Here is an 18,118-nt window from a genome sequence, read left to right as displayed (position 1 = left end):
GCTGGAAAGTGTGGCTTGGAAGCCTTTAAGTAGGTGTGACAAAGTCTACACCGCAAGTCTGCTTCTCACCTTCTGTGCAGCACTGCCATTTCACCCCATGAATCCAGTGCGAGACAGAGACCAGAGGTTGTTTTGAATGGGGATTGGATGAAGCCAGCTTTAGAAAGTTCCTAATATTCCCCTGTGCTGCAGTCAGAATATTGGAAGACGCAGCAAATTACAGAATATCTATTTGTTACTTGTCTTCCTACTGGTTTTACTGCAGGTGGCATTGGGACACTCTCTGTATTGCAGTTAGCTGCCTCCTTTATAGGAAGTATTTCATATTCTAGTTGCCTCAAAGTGTTACCATTCAGCCTGTTCTCCTGCTCTTGTCCTCTGGTGCCACACACTTCAGTGGGGTCAAGGGATCTGCTGTGAGCTGGACATAGACATAGTCAGCACGGGCAGCTTGCTGTTCTCTGATTACACTTCTCACATTGTCACTCACAGACCTTAATCCCCACCTCGTGTGTGGTAAGGAGTTGGGTCCCCTTATAACCAGTTCATGCCCTCAAAGGTTACAGTGGTCATTATTAGCATGCTTAAGCAGAGAAAACAGTGCATATGGTTTTGAGTTGGCTCTTCTGACACCCCCTCTTACGGGCCACTGCCATCAAAGCTGTATTGACCTGGGGTGAAAACTCCTGCCCTTGTTGGAAACTGGGTCCTCTGTTTGAGTAGGAGAAACTGCAGCAGGACATAGCTAGTTTGAGCAAGCTGTCTAAAGCGTATGGTTTGTTTTTTTTATGCCAGTGGGCGGAAGAGGCCAGGGCTTAGGCAGAACAAGCAGCAATTTACTTTGTTGAAACCTGTGGGATGCCAATAGGAGGGGGCGAGCCAGTTAAACACATCTAGATGCTTTATCAAATTGGGTGTAACTGCAGCTTCCTGTTGTTGTCGTGGCCATTTCCAGGGCTTTGTTTTTCAGTGGAGCCCATGGAAATGGCTGGGCCTGATGTCAGAGAGCTGTTCCTGTGTGGAGGAAAACGTCTTGTTCCCATTGTCTTGCGTCCGTTCACAGAAATGCTTAACCTCGAGAGCCAGGAAACTCTCCCCCTTCCCACCATCTGAAGACAGATGGTACTTCCTCCCGCTCCCCCTGCATTTCTCCAGAGTGCAAAAATATCACCAAGACGCCTTGTGCTTTTGTGGCAAGTAAGGAAGCCATCTTGGTTCTTGTATCTCCATGTCCTCTTGCTGCGGTCACTGTCAGGTCCATCCAGGAGGCAGATCTTGGTTTTGCTAACTGTGTGCAGCGAGATTTTAAATGCAAAGAAAAATGAGCATCAAGCTAAGTGGCTCCAAATATGTGTGTTCTCTCACTGACAGCCTTGACCAAGAAGGATTCGCTGGCATCCCAAACCAAAGCCTAGTGCGGTGTTTAAACCAAATATATGCCCAGGCTTGAGGGCCCCAGTGCAGCAGGTTCCTGAATGCATGTCTCAGTACTTTAATGAGTTGAGGCTTGGAGGTGATTGGTGAATGAGAAGGGCTCCGGAGCTTGGGAAGCCCAGTGACAATACTTCTCTGAGCAGTGCTGAAAGGGAAAAGATGAGAAGAGAGAATGACTTTTGGAAACATCACTGAGGGCAGGCAGGTGATAGGGGTTTGCAAAGGCATTGGTGGTCTTTGGCCCACTGCAGTGTATGCTGGTTGGGCAGCCAGATTCTGTTCAGTCTCCCTTGTTTCCATACAAACAGCCCAGACCACATGCCATAGATGAAGGCTTAATTGGGTGAAACAGACATTGCTCCTTGTCCCAGGGCCTGGGGCGACACTCAGGGTGTGCCTGTAAATAGAGAAACCCAGGTTTCCAAGGAGGACAATTAGAAAGCCTAAATGCAGCTCCTGAACATGCCAGCAGAAGTGGTCAAGAGTTACCCAAGTGTCTTAAATATCGGTTGAGTGATATAAAGAGGTTGAGCAGTAAACGTCCTCTGGGCCCCTAAGGTGCTCAAGTCCTTTCTTGAGCCAATTTTAAGGTATTAGATGTCATTTGCCGAAGCATGTCAGAGCCCAGGCAGCAGTACTGAACTGAGCAACCCTGTGGCTTATCTATGAGCTGGGGGACTATAGAAAGTACTTGAGGGCACAGACACCCTCTCACACTTCTGAAAATACCTTTTGGCACTTCCAAGTCTCCCAAACTCCCCCACTTTTATGCAGTTATCTGGGATTCGTCCAGAGGGACCAGAATAGGATTGGGGAAATCCAAGCAGCTAACTGCAATACAGAGTGTCCCAATGCCACTTTCAGTAAAACCAGTAGGAAGACAAGTAACAAATAGATATTCTGTAATTTGCTGCATCCTCCAATATTCTGACTGCAGCAGAGGGGAATATTAGGAACTTTCTAAAGCTGGTTTCATCGAATCCCCATTCGAAACAACCTCTGGTCTCTGTCTCGCACTGGATTCACGGGGTGAAATGGCAGTGCTGCACAGAGGGTGAGAAGCAGACTTGCGGTGTAGTCTTTGTTACACCTACTCAAAGGCTTCCAAGCCACACTTTCTAGACCCCTTTCTCTACATTTTATATCTTTCCCAGGTTTTCCTCACTTGCAGAGGGATTCCAAGTCATGGCATGCCTCTACAAAAGGAGGAACACCAGGCAGGCTCTGGGGCTTCAGGAACCTGATCCTGTGCACCCTAGGAACTCCGAGGCCATGCAGGGTTGGACCAAGGGAGCACCTGCCTGATGATCCTGAAACAAACATCTGCCACAGAATAGTGCTAGTTTTGCCATGGCCCAAATTTGAGCATTTGTGACATGACAAAGGGCATGGATGTCTGCTTGCTTTTAATTTGTGCCTCCATAAAAACATTTATGACGGCACACAGGCAACACATCTTTGCAGGCATAGGCACTCTCATGTTACCAGAAGGCTCCATTCGAAGGCTGTCCCCTGCCTAGAGTCCTTATAGGTGTTTCTGCATTGCAGCACTGGGCAGTGATGTAGTCAAGCTCTATGTGAGCTGGCCAGGTGCTGGAAGCAGTCTAGCTGCTCCCACAGGTGCAGTCTAATTGTGGGAGCACACAGCTTCATGCAGGCTAAAGTACCCAAAATCTCAGGACACATTTACAGGTGGCTGGAAATCTCTGCCATGTGCAATGCAGATTGCACTTCTGCAGGTTCTTCTGTAGCCAGGACTGACTGTATCAGATGAAAGTGCCCACAAGACACGGAAGATCCAGCCACAAGGACACCTCTTCCCCAGTTCAGGCAGCTGCTGGTGGTTTTGTGACTTGAGGCCTGGGGCTTTTATATCCCTCAACTCTCCTCTGGTTACTCTGGGTATTCTCCTCTAGATATATTTCCGAATTCTAGTAAGGCCTCTCTTTTCCAGTTTCTAGTGGCAGTGAGTTCCAACACTTTGCTGTACAACATCAGTGGCAGATCCAGGATTGTGGTGATGGGTATACAGTCACACCCCCTTCGCCGATGTGGTGCCTGTGCAGTGAAGACAGTTTGTTGCACATGCACCACACTGCTGAAGTTGTGGGGGGGCAGGGGGGAGGCGCACCCTCTTTACCGTAATCCTGGGTCCCAGTGAGCTCACTGAGCTCATTGACATATCAGTACAGCTCCTGCCAGAGCTCCACATACACCCTCAACTCACCAGCTGATGCGGGTGGGGTCTGCCCAGGGTCCCTGCTTTTACACAGTCCAAGAGCCCAGGGAGGGAGTGGTGCTGCTGTTCACCCTTCCCCTGCCCCACTTTACTGAATTCAGCAGCGAGGGGAAATAGGATCACCTCTGACCTACCAGCTTTTCACTCTTTCTCTACGCTCCTACCATATTCTCTTAGTCTTAACCCCATCTTTCCGCCCTCCACACAAGAGTTCTTTATGGGCCCCTCTGAACTGTGATGCTCATACAGTGAGTGGCATACTGGATGGAGGTAGGTCTGACTGTAAAACCTTTAAGTCACTGATGGTGTTACTTTTTTTTATCAAGCGATGTACTCGGTGCTGTACTAAAGGCTGTCCCTTGCCTTGAGGACCCTGTAACAGAAATCTATTGCATCTAGCTGGCAACCCTGCCAGCATGCACGCTGCAGCAAAACAGTTCTGTTTGATTGGAGAGACGCTACTGGAAGGAACCCGCCCTTCCAGCTGTATTACTGCTGGCACAAATGTAAACACAGATTATCACCATTTCTAAAGAAATCCCAAAGGAGCTGGTGCATTAAACTTCATTGGACGATTTGTTTCTGGTCACTAGCTCCTATATCCAGAGCCTCCTGTTAATAAATCACATTTGCAATGCTAACAAACACTTCAGTCAGGCTATTTATAGAATTTGGACTATGAAAATGGCAGTGGGAAAAGTCTGAAGGATGTATGTTAATTCCCCCTCACTTTGTGGGCAAGTCTCCTCTTTCTTTGGCATATTCTGTGGTATTGGAATGTCAGAAAGATGAAAAATAATCTCAGCCAGTCAGATCTCAGTTGATGCATCGCCCTCCAGCTTCTGTGTGCAAATCCGCAAGGTTAAAATCTGGCTCACCACTTTCAAGAGTCATTAGTTTCTCTCTCAAATGTTTCCATTAGAGCTGCTACAATTAAAACATTAAGAGACCAGGAGACAGTTACAGCTAGTTCTGACTATCAATGAAAGTAAAAATACTTATCCAAGTCTTTTCTGCTGAAGGATTTGTCCTTTGATCACAGCCCACGCTGACAAAGTACAAGCTGGCCTGTCAAATGTTTCACTTTCACTCCATTTGGACTTTCTCCTCTTCACTATCATAAAAGGATAAAAATGCACTTCCAGTGTCAGCAACTCTTGACATTTTTAGTTTTGCTTTTCTTAGGCTGTGCCCATGTTGTAGTTTGGTGTGATCACAGCATATGCAGATGTAGCTGAGCTGGCTTTGGTCAAAAACAATGAAAAATGGCAGCACAGACTTCAACATTAGCCTTGTGGTCCCAGGCAGGCTTTTCCATCCCCGACTGAAGTCCTGCCACTATTGGTAGTGCTACTGGTAGTAGTGGTCCTGGTAGCGGTCCTGCCACTATCCAGTGAGCTGGAGAGCAGCTAGCTCTGCTATGCCTGCACATTTCTCTCAGCAAACATAGCTAAGAGTGCAAAAGTGGCAGCTTCTGGAATTGGGTTTAAGGAAGAATCTCAGCTTTCAATTTTGAAAGTTCCTTGTCTTTATAGTTACCAATAAAAGCTTAAATGTAACACAAGTGTCCTCTAAAGACTCAGAAAGCAAAGAAAAAGGTTCCAGGATGAGGTGATCTTTGGGGGACCCAGCCCATGGGTTGACCCCTCAGGGTTGGTACCAGGCCAAGTCCCATGACACCTTTGACTTCTGGAAAACATGAGTTTGTCTTGAAAGGGAATCCAAGAGTTTCCAGCAGGGATGGTTGTGAAGGGAATCTGAACTGGACCTTCAGCAGTATTAGCATAGCTGCAAACAGTTCAGTGACTCTTCATCTCAACCAGGTGATGAACTTAGAAGCTCAATTACTTTATTTGAACCCACCTTTGAAATATTATAGGTATTTGCCTTAGTGTCTGATCTGGTCTTCACTTGCTCCAGATGAGCTGGTGCAAAACCACCTTTTTTTGGTTCTGATGTTTCTAAATGCCTGCCAAAAACTGCTCTGGGCACCTACACACCTTGCTGCTGCTGCTGAGTCTGGTGTCCTACTATAGGATCTGGTGCCCAGAATCAGAGAGAGTCCTGGAAAGCTTCTCTTTGGGGACCTGATTTTAGTTCCCTACTATACCCTGAGCCCTTGTTGGACCCTGGGTGCTTCATTTCTTTGTGCCTCAGTTCCCCGTCTGCAATCCTGGAATAATAGCTCTGTCTCCCTACTCGGGGTTCTATGAGGATAAAGACAGTAAGGATTGTAAGATGCTCAGTTACTATGGTAATGGGGGTCATGTAAGTACCTAAGAGAGATTAGTGACATGCTCACAGCTTCATGATTCCCATGGTTGGTTATTAAACTAGTCTCCTGCAAGCTGGGTTTTGGGTTTATTTTTAAAAGGAGTTGTTTGTGCAGGTCTCCATCCACAGCATTAAGTGTTAGAAACAAGCTGCTTGTAAATCAGAGGGATACAAAATAAAATTGGTTCGCAGCTCTTAAACACAGGCCCCAAGTCCTAGCTTCCTGGATTTTGCTTGCTGGTTTCCAGAAAACAGACTTTTGCTTTTTTTTCTTGTTCTAGTTGATGTGCATTTTCGTGTGTGTGTGTGTGTGTGTACACACATACACGCACTTTGCATGGGACAACTCCAATACAGCTTGTGACAATGGAGGTTTCAGGGATACAGCTGGGACACAGGGAGTCAGTGCTTGACCCTAGAGAGCCACAACCCAAGGGATCAAAAACAGATGGTCCAAACTAGCCATGACTCAGGAGATCAGGTGCAGACCATCAGGAGACCAGGGTCTGTAAAGGACCAAGATGCAGTCAGTCGCCCTGGGTAGAACCACAACTAGCATTACAGTGAAGAGGGTGTGATTCGGGCAACAGCCCCAAGTACCACCTTTGTATGGGGCTACAAAAATAGCCACAGCTGATCGTGCCACTGCCATCAGCACTGTGGCAGCCAATTCTGCCCCAGGCATCGCACAGAGCTGTCCAGATACACCTCTGGCCACAAGCCAGGGGGATCAGGAGCAGAGGGATCCAGACCAGAGTCACTTTCTGGAGGAGCTAGAGCAGGCAGCTGCAGCTGTAAGGAACAGGATGTGGGCCATCACCAAACTAAAGTCACAGGCTAGGAAGTGGCTGGCAGAAGATAGGGGTCTGAACTGAAGTTAGGAACAAGAGGGTTGGGGGTCAAGCTGGCAAGTCTGGAACAAAGTGGTCTGGGCTGGAGTCTGTAACTAGGATCCAACAGGCAGAAACCAGGAAGCAGGACCCAGGGAACTAGGAACAACTAGTCAGGAACCAGAAATAAGGATTTGGAAGCCCAGGGCTAGACAGAGGCACCTGTCCTGTTGACTAGTCTTCTGGGTACTGAAAGAGTGGAGGGAACCATGCAAATTCTGGTAACTGAGGCCAGCTGGAAGTAGGCTGCTGGCAGCCTGGCCTCCTCAGGTAACTGGGGCCACCTGGGGGCAATTTAGCCTATCTGCTGCCCTGACTTCTAACAGGAGGCCCCAAAGACACTTGTGTAGTCTGTCCCACACTGTGAGAGCCTTAGGTTAAAAATGCCATTGCATTGTAAAGTACCAGTTCTATGTCATGATGTATTGCAGATGTACATGCCATGCCCCTCATTTCACTGCTGGTACCTCAGAGAACTTGGGGTTTTGGTCTATATCAATGGGATCTTGGGTTTGGTGCTACCCTTTGTTCATAGCAGGAATAGGCATTGGGCCCTAGCATGCTGATTCTCTCTTTCTTTTCAGGTCTCTCATCAGCACTGCTGGAAATGCATGTAGGAAACGTCTCTGTCTCTTCAGTTCGAGGGCAGCAGGTGGTGCTGCCAGTCTGGTATAAGAGCAGCTCTCAGAAGAAACCCTATATCTTATGGGTCTTCGAAAGACCTGGAGCCAGTCGATTGCAGGTAAATGTCTTGCATGCAAAGAAGAAAGTGGGAACCTAGCAAAAGAGAGCCTAGGGGGAGTTCCAGCTAGAGAAATGCTTAAGTGATACAATAGGCTGTGAGTGGGTGCTGGTAACTAGCGGCAGACCTTTTAAAAGAGCCTGAGCTATCACTTCCACCACATGGCTCCTTTGTCCTCCTGTGGGGTTTTGGAGAGAGCGACTAGCTGAGGGAACAGCTGACTGCAGCTCATACCTCTCCAGCTTTGGGCAGCCTGAGGGTAGTCACAAGGGCAAATGTGATGCAGCAAATGAGTCTTCTGTGGGCACCCTTGGATGTTGTCAGGGTAAAACTCACTGAAAATGCAGCTGAATATCTTCTCCAGTGCATACAAGATCATAGGGAAGGTGGGCATTGGCCTGGACGGTTTCTGACACATGTCAGTAGACATGCCTACTGCAGAGACCTGCCTTCTCATCCTGGCTCTCTCACTTCAGATTAGTCATTCAGCCTCTTAGCCTCTCCATAGTGTTGAGTTGCTGCCTTATCTCTCAAGGTACCCACTAAAATGTTTGAGTGCCATTAAAGGCTAGTGAGCAGTAAAGGTTGGATTAAAACTAGGGGTCTCCTGCCTCCTTGCCCTGGACTTAATTCTGTGACTATGCAGTGCAAGGTCTGGAGGTGCCATCTTCTACCAGTTGGAAACCTTTTCAGAATTTTCAGGCTAAAATAAGGACATCTTCTCATGACTCGGAGAGGACATTAGGACAGTCTATAAAAACAACAAGACTTAAACCACCTGTCCATAAGGTGTGAAAAAAAAAATGGGTCCCTCCATTAAAAAAAAAAATCTAAGCAACTGGGAGCTTGTTTGAAGATTTCTAACCAGAAATAAGATATAGGCACAGTGTTGAAGGACAGGCAGAGCAGCTCCTCCTAGTATCTGAGTGGGAGCTCCGTATTCTGCACAAAGCATTGTCTCAGGGCTTTGTAACCCACAGGAGCCTCTGTAGGTTCCTTGTCCCCCACCCTAGCCATGTGCTGCTGCTGTTGCATCCCATCACTTGCCTGTAACACTGTTGGGTCACAAGTAAGCAGACAGTAGTCCTTCTTTGGGGGTCTGGGATGGAGGGCTGGAGGGAAGTACAGCTGGGGGGTGGGCTAGGAGGCAGCATGATGCAGGGTATGGTTGGGTGTGAAAGGGTGTGGGGATGATTAGGGGGACCTGGTCCCTGAAGTTAGGGAAGCATGATGTAAAAACCATTGCTGCAGTCAAGCAGAGTTGCTAATCCAGGACTTTTTAATAACCCTCATAATCTGCAAATTTTTGACTGACAATCTAACTTTTTTACTATGGTTGATGTTAAACCCCCTAAATTTGAATCTGACCTTTGCCCAGGGCCTGGCTTAAGTGTTACATTTTCATTATGTAAAACATGTCACAAAAATGTGGTTGTCAGTAAAACATTTGCAGATTGTCAGTAAGAAAATTGCCTTGGGTTGGCATCCCTTCCCTCAGGAGTTCTAAAAACAGAGTCCATCACTCTCCAAAATGCCTTGTGTTCATTGTAACACGTGTGTGTCTCCATCCAGTGGCTAAACCACCTTAGTAGGAGTCCAGGAAGACTAAATCCCTCCTCCCAGATAGAAGGGGAGGGGAACTGTGGAGATTTGCAACTGCTGGAAGCTCAGTGTTGCAAAAATGAATGTAGACAGAGCCAGACTGTTATTAGATGAGCTCATATATCTATCTACTCATTTTCAGTTAGCGTATAAGGATACCCCCCATACCCAGTGAACCTTTATCAGGTTTTTTCAGTAGGGCATGATATATTAAACAAGCTAACCAGACTACTGACAATGGCAGTGGCTTATTATATTATGAGGAAGAGCCAGAGGGCAGATTCTCCCAGTCTGGAGAGGGCAGGAGGCAGATTCTCCCAGTCTAGACAGGGCAGGAGGGGACTTGCCAGGCCAGGGAGAAGAGGAGGAGGAGGAGGAGTGGAGAGTTCCAGTGAGGGAGAGAGACAGCTGGAATAGGCAAAAGAGTGCGCTAGGGTGGAAGATCACAGGGGTCAGTGATGCTTCCTCCCAATGCTGTAAAATGCCTTGGTTTTGTTCTAAAAACCTCATTTCATGGGTGAGTCTCCTTTCAAAGCACTTCCCTCCACATGTCACTTGTAGCTGACTTGAGGGAAAGTGGACCCTGGGCACTAGACTCCATTGGTATATCTTGCAGACACAGCATGGTTGCAGCTTGGGTGCTGACAGCTGTGAAACCTCAGCCGCATGGGCCTCAACACAGTTTGTACGAGCCAGCTCAGGCCCTGGTGACGCATACCACCACAGCTTCACTGCTATCAGTCTTCCAGCCAACAAGGTTAAAGCTAGCATGGGTACATCTATGTAGGTGTCTATGTTGCAGTCACTGACTGGAGATAATACTAGAGGTTCCTGTGAACAGTCACTGAACTGCACACCTCCTACCCACACAGCCCTCCCCTGATTTATATTATCAAGTTTATTCTACTGCAGTTCTTCAGCAATGTGAATCTGAGGATTCGTGCTGGACATTCACAAGCTGAAGTTAAGCTAAGCCACGCACAGACAGCTTTTATGAAAGCTCCCCCAGCTCTTGATGGCTTGATTTTCATGGGTCTGCAGTTCTTTTAACATTGTTCTCTGTTCATTAAGAAAAGATTTCTGACTAGGGGCATGGGAAGGACTGTGTCTGCACGTGGTAAGGAGGCAAATGGCAATTATGTCAACAAAAGTGCAAGCTCTGACCCCTTTCACTCAGAGCTTGGAAACAGCTGATATTGTTCCATATACCCAACTTCAGAAATGTCCCAGATGTAATGAGTGCTGAGACTGCAGAGAATCTGGGACAATAGTTTGGAGAGAGGAGAACAACCCCATTCACCTCAGGAAAGAGTAACTCCCCTGCTGGATGTGAACTGAAATGTTTTCCATGTCTCCATTCTAATGTAGATGTGCATTTTTGAGCCTGCAGTAGTAACTCCTTTCCTCTGAAGGCTGCAAGTAATTGTACTCTCTTCTCCCCTTTCAGATATTGACATATATTAATGGAATTATAAAAGTGGAAGATACATCCCTGAAGCATCGGATTGGTTTTGTGCACCCCGTGCCACACTTTAATGTTTCCATTTTTATCAACAATACCCAGGAGGTAGATTCTGGCCAGTACGTGTGCACAGTCAATGTGGAGGATGATAGCGCCATCGATGGGAAAAATATTGGACTCATCAACCTTACAGTTTTGGGTAAATCTATTCTTGATCCACTCTAGCATGAAGCCCAGTGCCCTGCTCATGCTGATGAGGGGGGAACTTTCTTCCCTACCTAATATGCGAGAAGAGTAGAGCATACCTTTTCTGAACTTGGCTTTCTCTCCAGGGATCAGCCCCTCCCCATTGCCCTTCCCTCTACACTGAGTCTGGCAACTTCTAGCAGTGGTTCAATGGAGAAAGGCCTTGCTTTGTCTCTGCCTCTTTGGCACAGCTCCTCTGTTGGTCTCTAGCCACAGCCAGGTTGCTGATGCTTCTGAGGCTACCTCCTTCTCAGTTCATCCCTGGGACCTCACTTGCTCTCCCCTGTTTCCAGTCCCAGTGTGCTCCTTCATGGCTTGAGGTGCTAATGTGACCCCAGAGTGGACTTGCAGCTAGGGCTGATGCTTTGTAAGAGCACCAGCTTCAATGTTCTTCATGTAGAGAGAGGGAAAGCTGAAAAATGTGCCTGTAACAAACTTGTGTTTGTGGTCCAGGCATGGTCGAAAACCAGAGAAGAGCAGGATTGGATAAGGCCTCCCCTTGCATATCACAACCACACTGTGATGCCCAGTACAATAATGCATAAAGTGATGGCAAAGGGTTAACATAAAGGGGCTTCAATGTTTATACACAGTCCTGTGTTAAATAGGTTTGCTATTGTACTAGAAAGGGAAGTGAGCAATGAGGTGGTAAAATCTGCAAAGGATGCAAAGTTACTTAGGTTAGACAGGACCATAGAAGACTGTGAAGGACACCAGAGAGACTAGCTAAGCTGAGTGAGTGGGCAGTGTATATGTGGTTTGCTGTCCATACAGGCAACTAATGCATGCTGGGGAGAAAAAATGTCAGTTTTTTGTGCACTTTACAATGTTCTAACATACCTGCATCAACTCAGGAAAGAGCTGGAGTGTGTCTGACTACTACCCACTGAAACCTCTGCTCAATTCACAGCTGTGCTTAAAAAGGGAAAAAGGAAAACAGATAAGATATTAGGATTCAAACTGGTCCAAGCCCAGACTTCCCTACTTCAGAGGATTTTGTTTTTAAATTTGCATGTGAATTGTGATCCAAGTCAAACTGAAATGAAAATGTTTTGAATTTTCCAGCTAACTAGAAGCTCCTGGGATCCTGGGGCTGCTTGGTGGAACTGGTATATTCCAGTACTGATATCACTTTCATTGAGCAGCTCCAGGGGTCATTGGCATGACTGGGCCCCTCTGTCCCGGGGCCCCACAGCTCCTGGGCACCAGCCTCCAGCAGTGTCCTTCAGAACCCAGCCTTGCATTTGGTGAGGTACCTGGACCTGGCTCATGGGAATGAAATGCTTCAGGATCAGGAAATCAGCATGTCCTAACGAACCTCTGATTTGCAAGAGTCTGACTATCTGCAGTTAGGACGTAGAAGGTGAACAGTGAATAACACAGGAGAGGGGATAATATAATTATACCAATTTGTGATCTAACCCCCTCTGGCCCCTGTATGCTGTACTGGAACCTGTCTCAAAAAGGGCTGTAAGAGCTCTGAGGGGTGTGAGATGAATAATTGAGAACATGGGAAACGCTCGGATACAGAGAGAGAGACAGAGCAGATTGGGAGTGTTCCTATAGAAAGGGTATTGGGTGAGACACCAGGAGTTTCTGTTGTCATCCAGGAAAAAGGGACCATTCGGTGGAATTTAAATTGCCAAATTCAAACCCCAGAAATGCCTTTTTACACAGTGTATGATGAGCTCTAGCACTCTTGCCACGAAGTCATTGAGAAGCATTGAGCAACAGCTGGTGAGGGGTCAGACGTTCATATGGACATAAAGAATATCCAGGGTTGCCACCAGGAATCACGTCTTTGTGGAAGGGCTATTGAGCCACCTGCCTCCAGGCTCGCCCACATCTCTAACTGTTAGAGTCCAGTGTGAGACCTAGTGAGTAGGACTGATTGTACTGACCATCCCTCACCTGTTGCTGTAGCGGTCTGACACATTTCTGTGCAGCACCTGCTACTGCTGCTATCTGAAACTAGCCACCAACTGTAGTGAGATGGGGTATGATCTTCTCTGGCTGTGCCTATGTTCTTCTGCTACAGCTGAGATTGTAGGGAAGTTGGAAGTAGATGCGTCATATCAGAGCAACTCAGTTATATCCTGGGGATAGGGTCTGAGACAACTACAGAATTGTAGCAGTCTTGTATGTTCAGAAATAAATATTGAAAAGCAAAGTTCAGCACAGATTCATCCCTTGCTCCTGGCTTCATGAATAGCTGTCCAGAACAGGGTGCTGCTTCCTCCTTATCTGGTCTGATTAGATAAGAGCTTCGTTTCAGCACAGTAAACTTGGAGCATGGATCAAGGTCCATCTTGTGTAGTATGATTATGTTGGTGCATTGAAGGCATTAACTATCTAGTGGACATTGCACATGAACATGGAGCCTGAATACTTTCACATATTGTTCCCAGTAATGGCTCAGGGCAGGTTTTCTCTGCAGCACCAACAATGGAGAGCCAGGCTAGAACAGTCAGAGCACCAGGGTCCAGCTTATGGGACAGCTCTGGCTTTCTGATTTCAGCATGGATTTCTTGGATGTTGCCTGTGGCCAGGAGATGGTGCTGTTTCTTTTTGCAAGTTGGTACTGGAAATTGTCCATTGACAGGCACTAATGCTGTCTTCTTGGCTCCCTACAGTTCCTCCATCTGCTCCGACATGCCAGATCCATGGGAGCCCCTACGTCGGGGGCAACATCACCATGAGCTGCAAGTCGCCCTACGGCAAACCTATCCCCAAGTACCGATGGGAACGCACTGCACCCACAGCCCAGCACTTCATCGAGCCATTTCAGGGTAGGAACCCTGATGCCACTGCACATACTTTGAATTGGGTCAAGGGGGAGGATAGGCAGGAGCCCTAAGGCTCACTGCAGATGGATCTGAGCAGCTGGCTAGCACTGGAGAAAATGCAGTAGAATAGGAGAGTGGGTTAGGCTAGGGGAGGAGAGAGTGGGTTTAGGAGGCAGTGAGGGATGAAGGATGGAACAATGCAGATGAAAAAGAAAGGGGCTCTTGTGGGAGGGCAGAGATTAAATGCATAGACTGGGGCTCATTTAATTGGAGGTGTCAGGGGAAACCCATGAGATGGTGTTGGGGAGATGAGTGGGAGGAGAATCTGAGAGTCATCACTGTGCAATGGCCCGGGTTACCTATCAGTCCAGGTAAGAAATACAGACAAATGGGCACCTAAGGTGGAAATGTCGGGGAGAAGCTTCTCCCAGCCCCCACTGGAGAGGTTGTTGAGTTGAAAGGAGAATCAGGAGCAAGGGGCCTTCAAAGCATAAAGCAGGCATGACTGTGTCCCAGATGCTGGCACAGTAGGGGGTGGGGATGGAGAAGAGGCTCTTAGATTTGGTCTGGAGCAGGGCAATGTCTGTAGCGAGATGGATTTCAGTGAAGGGCAGAGGCCTGTGCAGAGCACCCAGCAGATCACCCTGAGGCAGGGAGAAGGCTGGGTAGAGTGAGGCTTTTTCAGCACTGAGGGAACTAGCACATTCTTGAAGGCAGTGGGAAGAGGAGGTTATGGGATTGAGGGCTGGGTCATTGGGGAGGGAAGAATCTGAGTGAAGGCAAGTGAAGACTAGTGGTTGGAACACAGTTCTGGCTCGAATGGTGCCTCCCTGTGGGTCCTTGGAACAGGGAGATCATTGGCACATCAGGAAGGGTGGGAGACAGGTCCTGAGACAGTTTCAGGTATCAAAGAGTTGGCAGTTACAGCTCTGCTTGCCTGTCTATTAAAGGAGATGCAGATATCGCCAAATTTGCAATGACTTTGTGAAATGTTTCAGTGTCACTGACTGCAGTTTTAGGTAAAAAGAAAAGTTTTGGCAGAATGACTTCCCCCAGATTTGTCCAAAGGAGTGTCACTGTTTTGCTGAGAGGACCACCTGTGTGGCTGAGTCATTGGATTGAGCCTTGGGAAACTAGGTTCAGTCCCCAGCTCTGTCACCAATCCCCTGAGTAACCTCAGACAAGTCACTGGTTCTCTGTGTCCTGGCCACCTATCTGCAAACTGGAGTAGCAACCATTCCTTTCCCCCACCCCCTGTCTCTTTAGATGGAAAGCCATCCAGGGCCCAGGTCACCATACAAGACCGTGAAGCTGTGCATGTACAGCACCTGGCACAATGCATTTCTGATGGGAGTTGAGGCTGCAATCAGGTGTATGCTAACAGTGAATGGGTACTTCAGAAGAAATAGCTGTCAGAAGAATGAACCTAGTCTTTGAGTCGTCTGCCTGAAGGAGGCAGATTGCTCACTTGATAGCCTGGCATGTGTTAATGTTCCCTGCTAGGGGAATGACACTCCCATTGCACCTCTTGATTAGTTAGATACAGTTACTCATTCCTTGGGGTTCATTTGCATGATGCCTGCTAGCTCCCTCTGACTGTCATGTTTAATTAAGTATTTTATGAATGTTTTATGAAGGGAAAAAGTAAGGAAACGTGAAAGGGAAGCTTCTCTGAACAACACGCCTTCCACCACAAGACGCGCAGGCACACATCTCACTGCCTGGCAGGCTGTTATGTAAACTCACCCTGTGCATTTTCTGTGTGCAGTGGCTTTGTCAACTCCTTTGGATTCCTCTCATCTGGGTTCCTTGTCTGGTCTCAAACAGACTAGATTCAGTGAAGGAATTAAGGTGGAAGCTCACATCTCAACCTGCTGCTGCTAAGATTTGGGGCATTTAGCTTAATTTGGAAATTATCTTTGCATTCTCATGGCAATGTTTAAGCATGCCAGGAATGCTCGAGTCTGGCTCGAATTTTGCACCTCATTGAATCTTTTGTCCAAAGGTTTGAAAGCATTTCTGTAATCCTCAAGCATCCTAACACCCAGGGGAAGAAGGGGAAAGTCTCATTCCCCTTTTGGAAGGGATTAGCAGGTCTCTGGGAAGTGTCCTCATCTGATGGTCAGAGTGAGAACAAAACCCAGGAGACCCGGCTCCTATGGAGTAACCATTATGACTGGTGGCAGACCTTTGGGATGGGTGTGTCGGTCCAGATGGCTGCAGAAGTTCTCTGATGTTTCGCAGTTGTCTCTGATTGTTAAAATATTCAAGTTCCTTTACATGATCCCCTTCTTGTAGTCCCCTTGCACAGAACCACAACAGTCCCTTAGCATTATAATCCTCTTAACTGAGTTTATTTTTACTAGGATCTAAGTTTACAATCTTGGCATTGTAGCTGTTTCCAAGTCTTTCTGTTCCTTACTCGCTTCTTAACTTGTAGCATGTTAGACTCGGAAGGGACGTATTCTTTAGACAGAGTTGCATCTTTTGGCACTCAGGCTTCCTGCTGGGAACTGCTCTCACCAGTAAATTCCACTTGTTAACACAATTTGGGCTGTGCAGGGCTTCTTCTAGAACTTGCATGCACGGTTCATCTGCCTTTTTGTCTACAAAGAACAGTGAAGAGCCAGGTGGATGCACAGCAAACATGAAATACTTTGATGGGGCATTGCATATGTCACTATTGCCTGGCACGAACCATGAGGTCACAGAGAACAATCATCTGGTGTCAACTCAACCTTACTGTAATTCCATTCAGGTTGATGGAATTGTACCCAAGGTGGATTGCCTACCTGGGCTGGTCACTCCAAGTCTCACTAAAATGTTTCTTATGTTAGCAGCCCCTTGGGATAAGAATAGCTGGACTACGTAATTGGCTCCCACAGTCTTGCCAGGGCTGACTAGATGCATAACCTTTGTGGAGTAATTGCCCTCCCCCCAGTCTGTCTCTGCTGTAAGGCAGCAGCCCAACCCCCCTTCTTGTGTTGCCATTGTGCCTGCATGACTAGCTGGGCTGCAAACATCCCAAAGGGAGGGGAGCCCTGGTCCTCTAGTGCCTCAGGTTCCTGCCAATGCAGGTCATGTGACTGGTCATATCATAGAATCATATCACAGAAGTCGGGTCGGAAGGGACCTTGTAGATCTTCAGGTCTGACCCCCTGCCTGGGCAGGAAGAACACGGGGCTCAAATGACCCCAGCCAGGTAGGCATCAAGCCGCTTCTTAAAGGTCATCTCACCTGGTCAGGCTGATGTCATTTGGAAGCACTGGTCAGCAGCCAATGGGTCTGCTTCTGGTGGGAACTTGGTGATGAGGTCACAACCAGTGTATAAGAGCCCCTCCATGAGGTAGGGGGGCAGACACGTTTTGGGACACAGCAAACAAGCCATGCAGCCTCCAGAGAAAGAGCTTGGTCAGGCTCTGGATGCATATGAGAGTAACTTACTTGGATTTTAGCTAGTAACTTAGGATGAAGTGATCTAGAAGTGTATCAAAAGGCTATCAAGCTGCTTCTGTTTGCTCAGGGTCTTTCTTTTGATACTTCTCTGACCTGTACCCTTCCCCATGCCTACCCTCTCCAGTCAATAAAGCTATCCATTATAGCAAGCCTTGCTGTATGTGCTTAAGAGGGATGAGGCAAGCCTTTTCTGATGGGAGTTGAGGCTGCAGTCAGGTGTATGCTAACAGTGAATGGGTACTTCAGAAGAAATAGCTGTCAGAAGAATGAACCTAGTCTTTGAGTTGTATGCCTGAAGGAGGCAGATTGATACAGTTACTCATTCCTTGTCTCGGCTGGCTAAGGGAGGCTATTTGTGAATGCTTCAGGTTAAGAGAAGCACCCCAAGGTACCATGGTAGGTTAAGCAACCCCAAGGTCTACAGGGTCCATGTACCTAACAAAGACCAGACTTTGGTGGCAGGGTGGTGGCAACGGTTACCCCAGGCTTGTGGGTGTGCTGCAGGAAGGGGGTTGGCTGGACGCAGGCGCTCCAGGGGGAGACACCCAAAGCAGCGTTATGGTCGGGCACAGTGAGGTGGGTGGCTCAGTGTTGTAGCACCCCCTACTGGCCCGCCACAGTCACCCAGAAAGCTTATCCTACTTCTCCCCAGTGTTTTCTGGTCGTGTTCCACCATTTCCAGTCAGCCACAGCACTGTGAGTATGGCTTTATTAGAATAGTACCCAGGGGCCCCTTTCAAGATTGGGGCCTTGCAGTTCTAAATGCTGCACCGAAGTAGACGTAGTTTCTGGTTCTTGCATTGAACCTAAGGGAATGGGAATGTTAGTGTGTGTGCGTGCATGCATATACATGCTGCAGTGGGGGATGCTGTACAGTCTGCGTAGCTGCAATCAGTTGAGTCATCAGGCAGCGACACAGATATCTCCCAGAACACTGTCTCGCACCCACGCCTGGCCTGTGCTGATTATGCAGTTGGGTTTTATTTG

General features: G+C 47.7%; 1 protein-coding gene across 3 annotated transcripts in view; it reads left to right on the top strand.

Annotated features, from left to right (window-relative positions):
• ESAM (endothelial cell adhesion molecule) overlaps window positions 1–18,118 on the top strand; it is a 105,068-nt gene that overhangs the window by 72,953 nt on the left and 13,997 nt on the right. For all 3 annotated transcript variants that reach the window (XM_025216311.1, XM_006034329.3, XM_025216312.1), the window contains exons 2-4: window positions 7,422–7,579; window positions 10,629–10,842; window positions 13,523–13,678. In XM_025216311.1, coding sequence (XP_025072096.1) covers window positions 7,422–7,579; window positions 10,629–10,842; window positions 13,523–13,678 — 528 coding nt within the window. The remainder of the gene's footprint in view (window positions 1–7,421; window positions 7,580–10,628; window positions 10,843–13,522; window positions 13,679–18,118) is intronic.

This window comes from Alligator sinensis, unplaced genomic scaffold (genome assembly GCF_000455745.1).
Source record: "Alligator sinensis unplaced genomic scaffold, ASM45574v1 scaffold1368_1, whole genome shotgun sequence".
NCBI classification, from domain to species: domain Eukaryota; kingdom Metazoa; phylum Chordata; order Crocodylia; family Alligatoridae; genus Alligator; species Alligator sinensis.
Note: the sequence above shows the minus strand (reverse complement) of the source record. Positions and strands in the feature narration are given on the sequence as shown.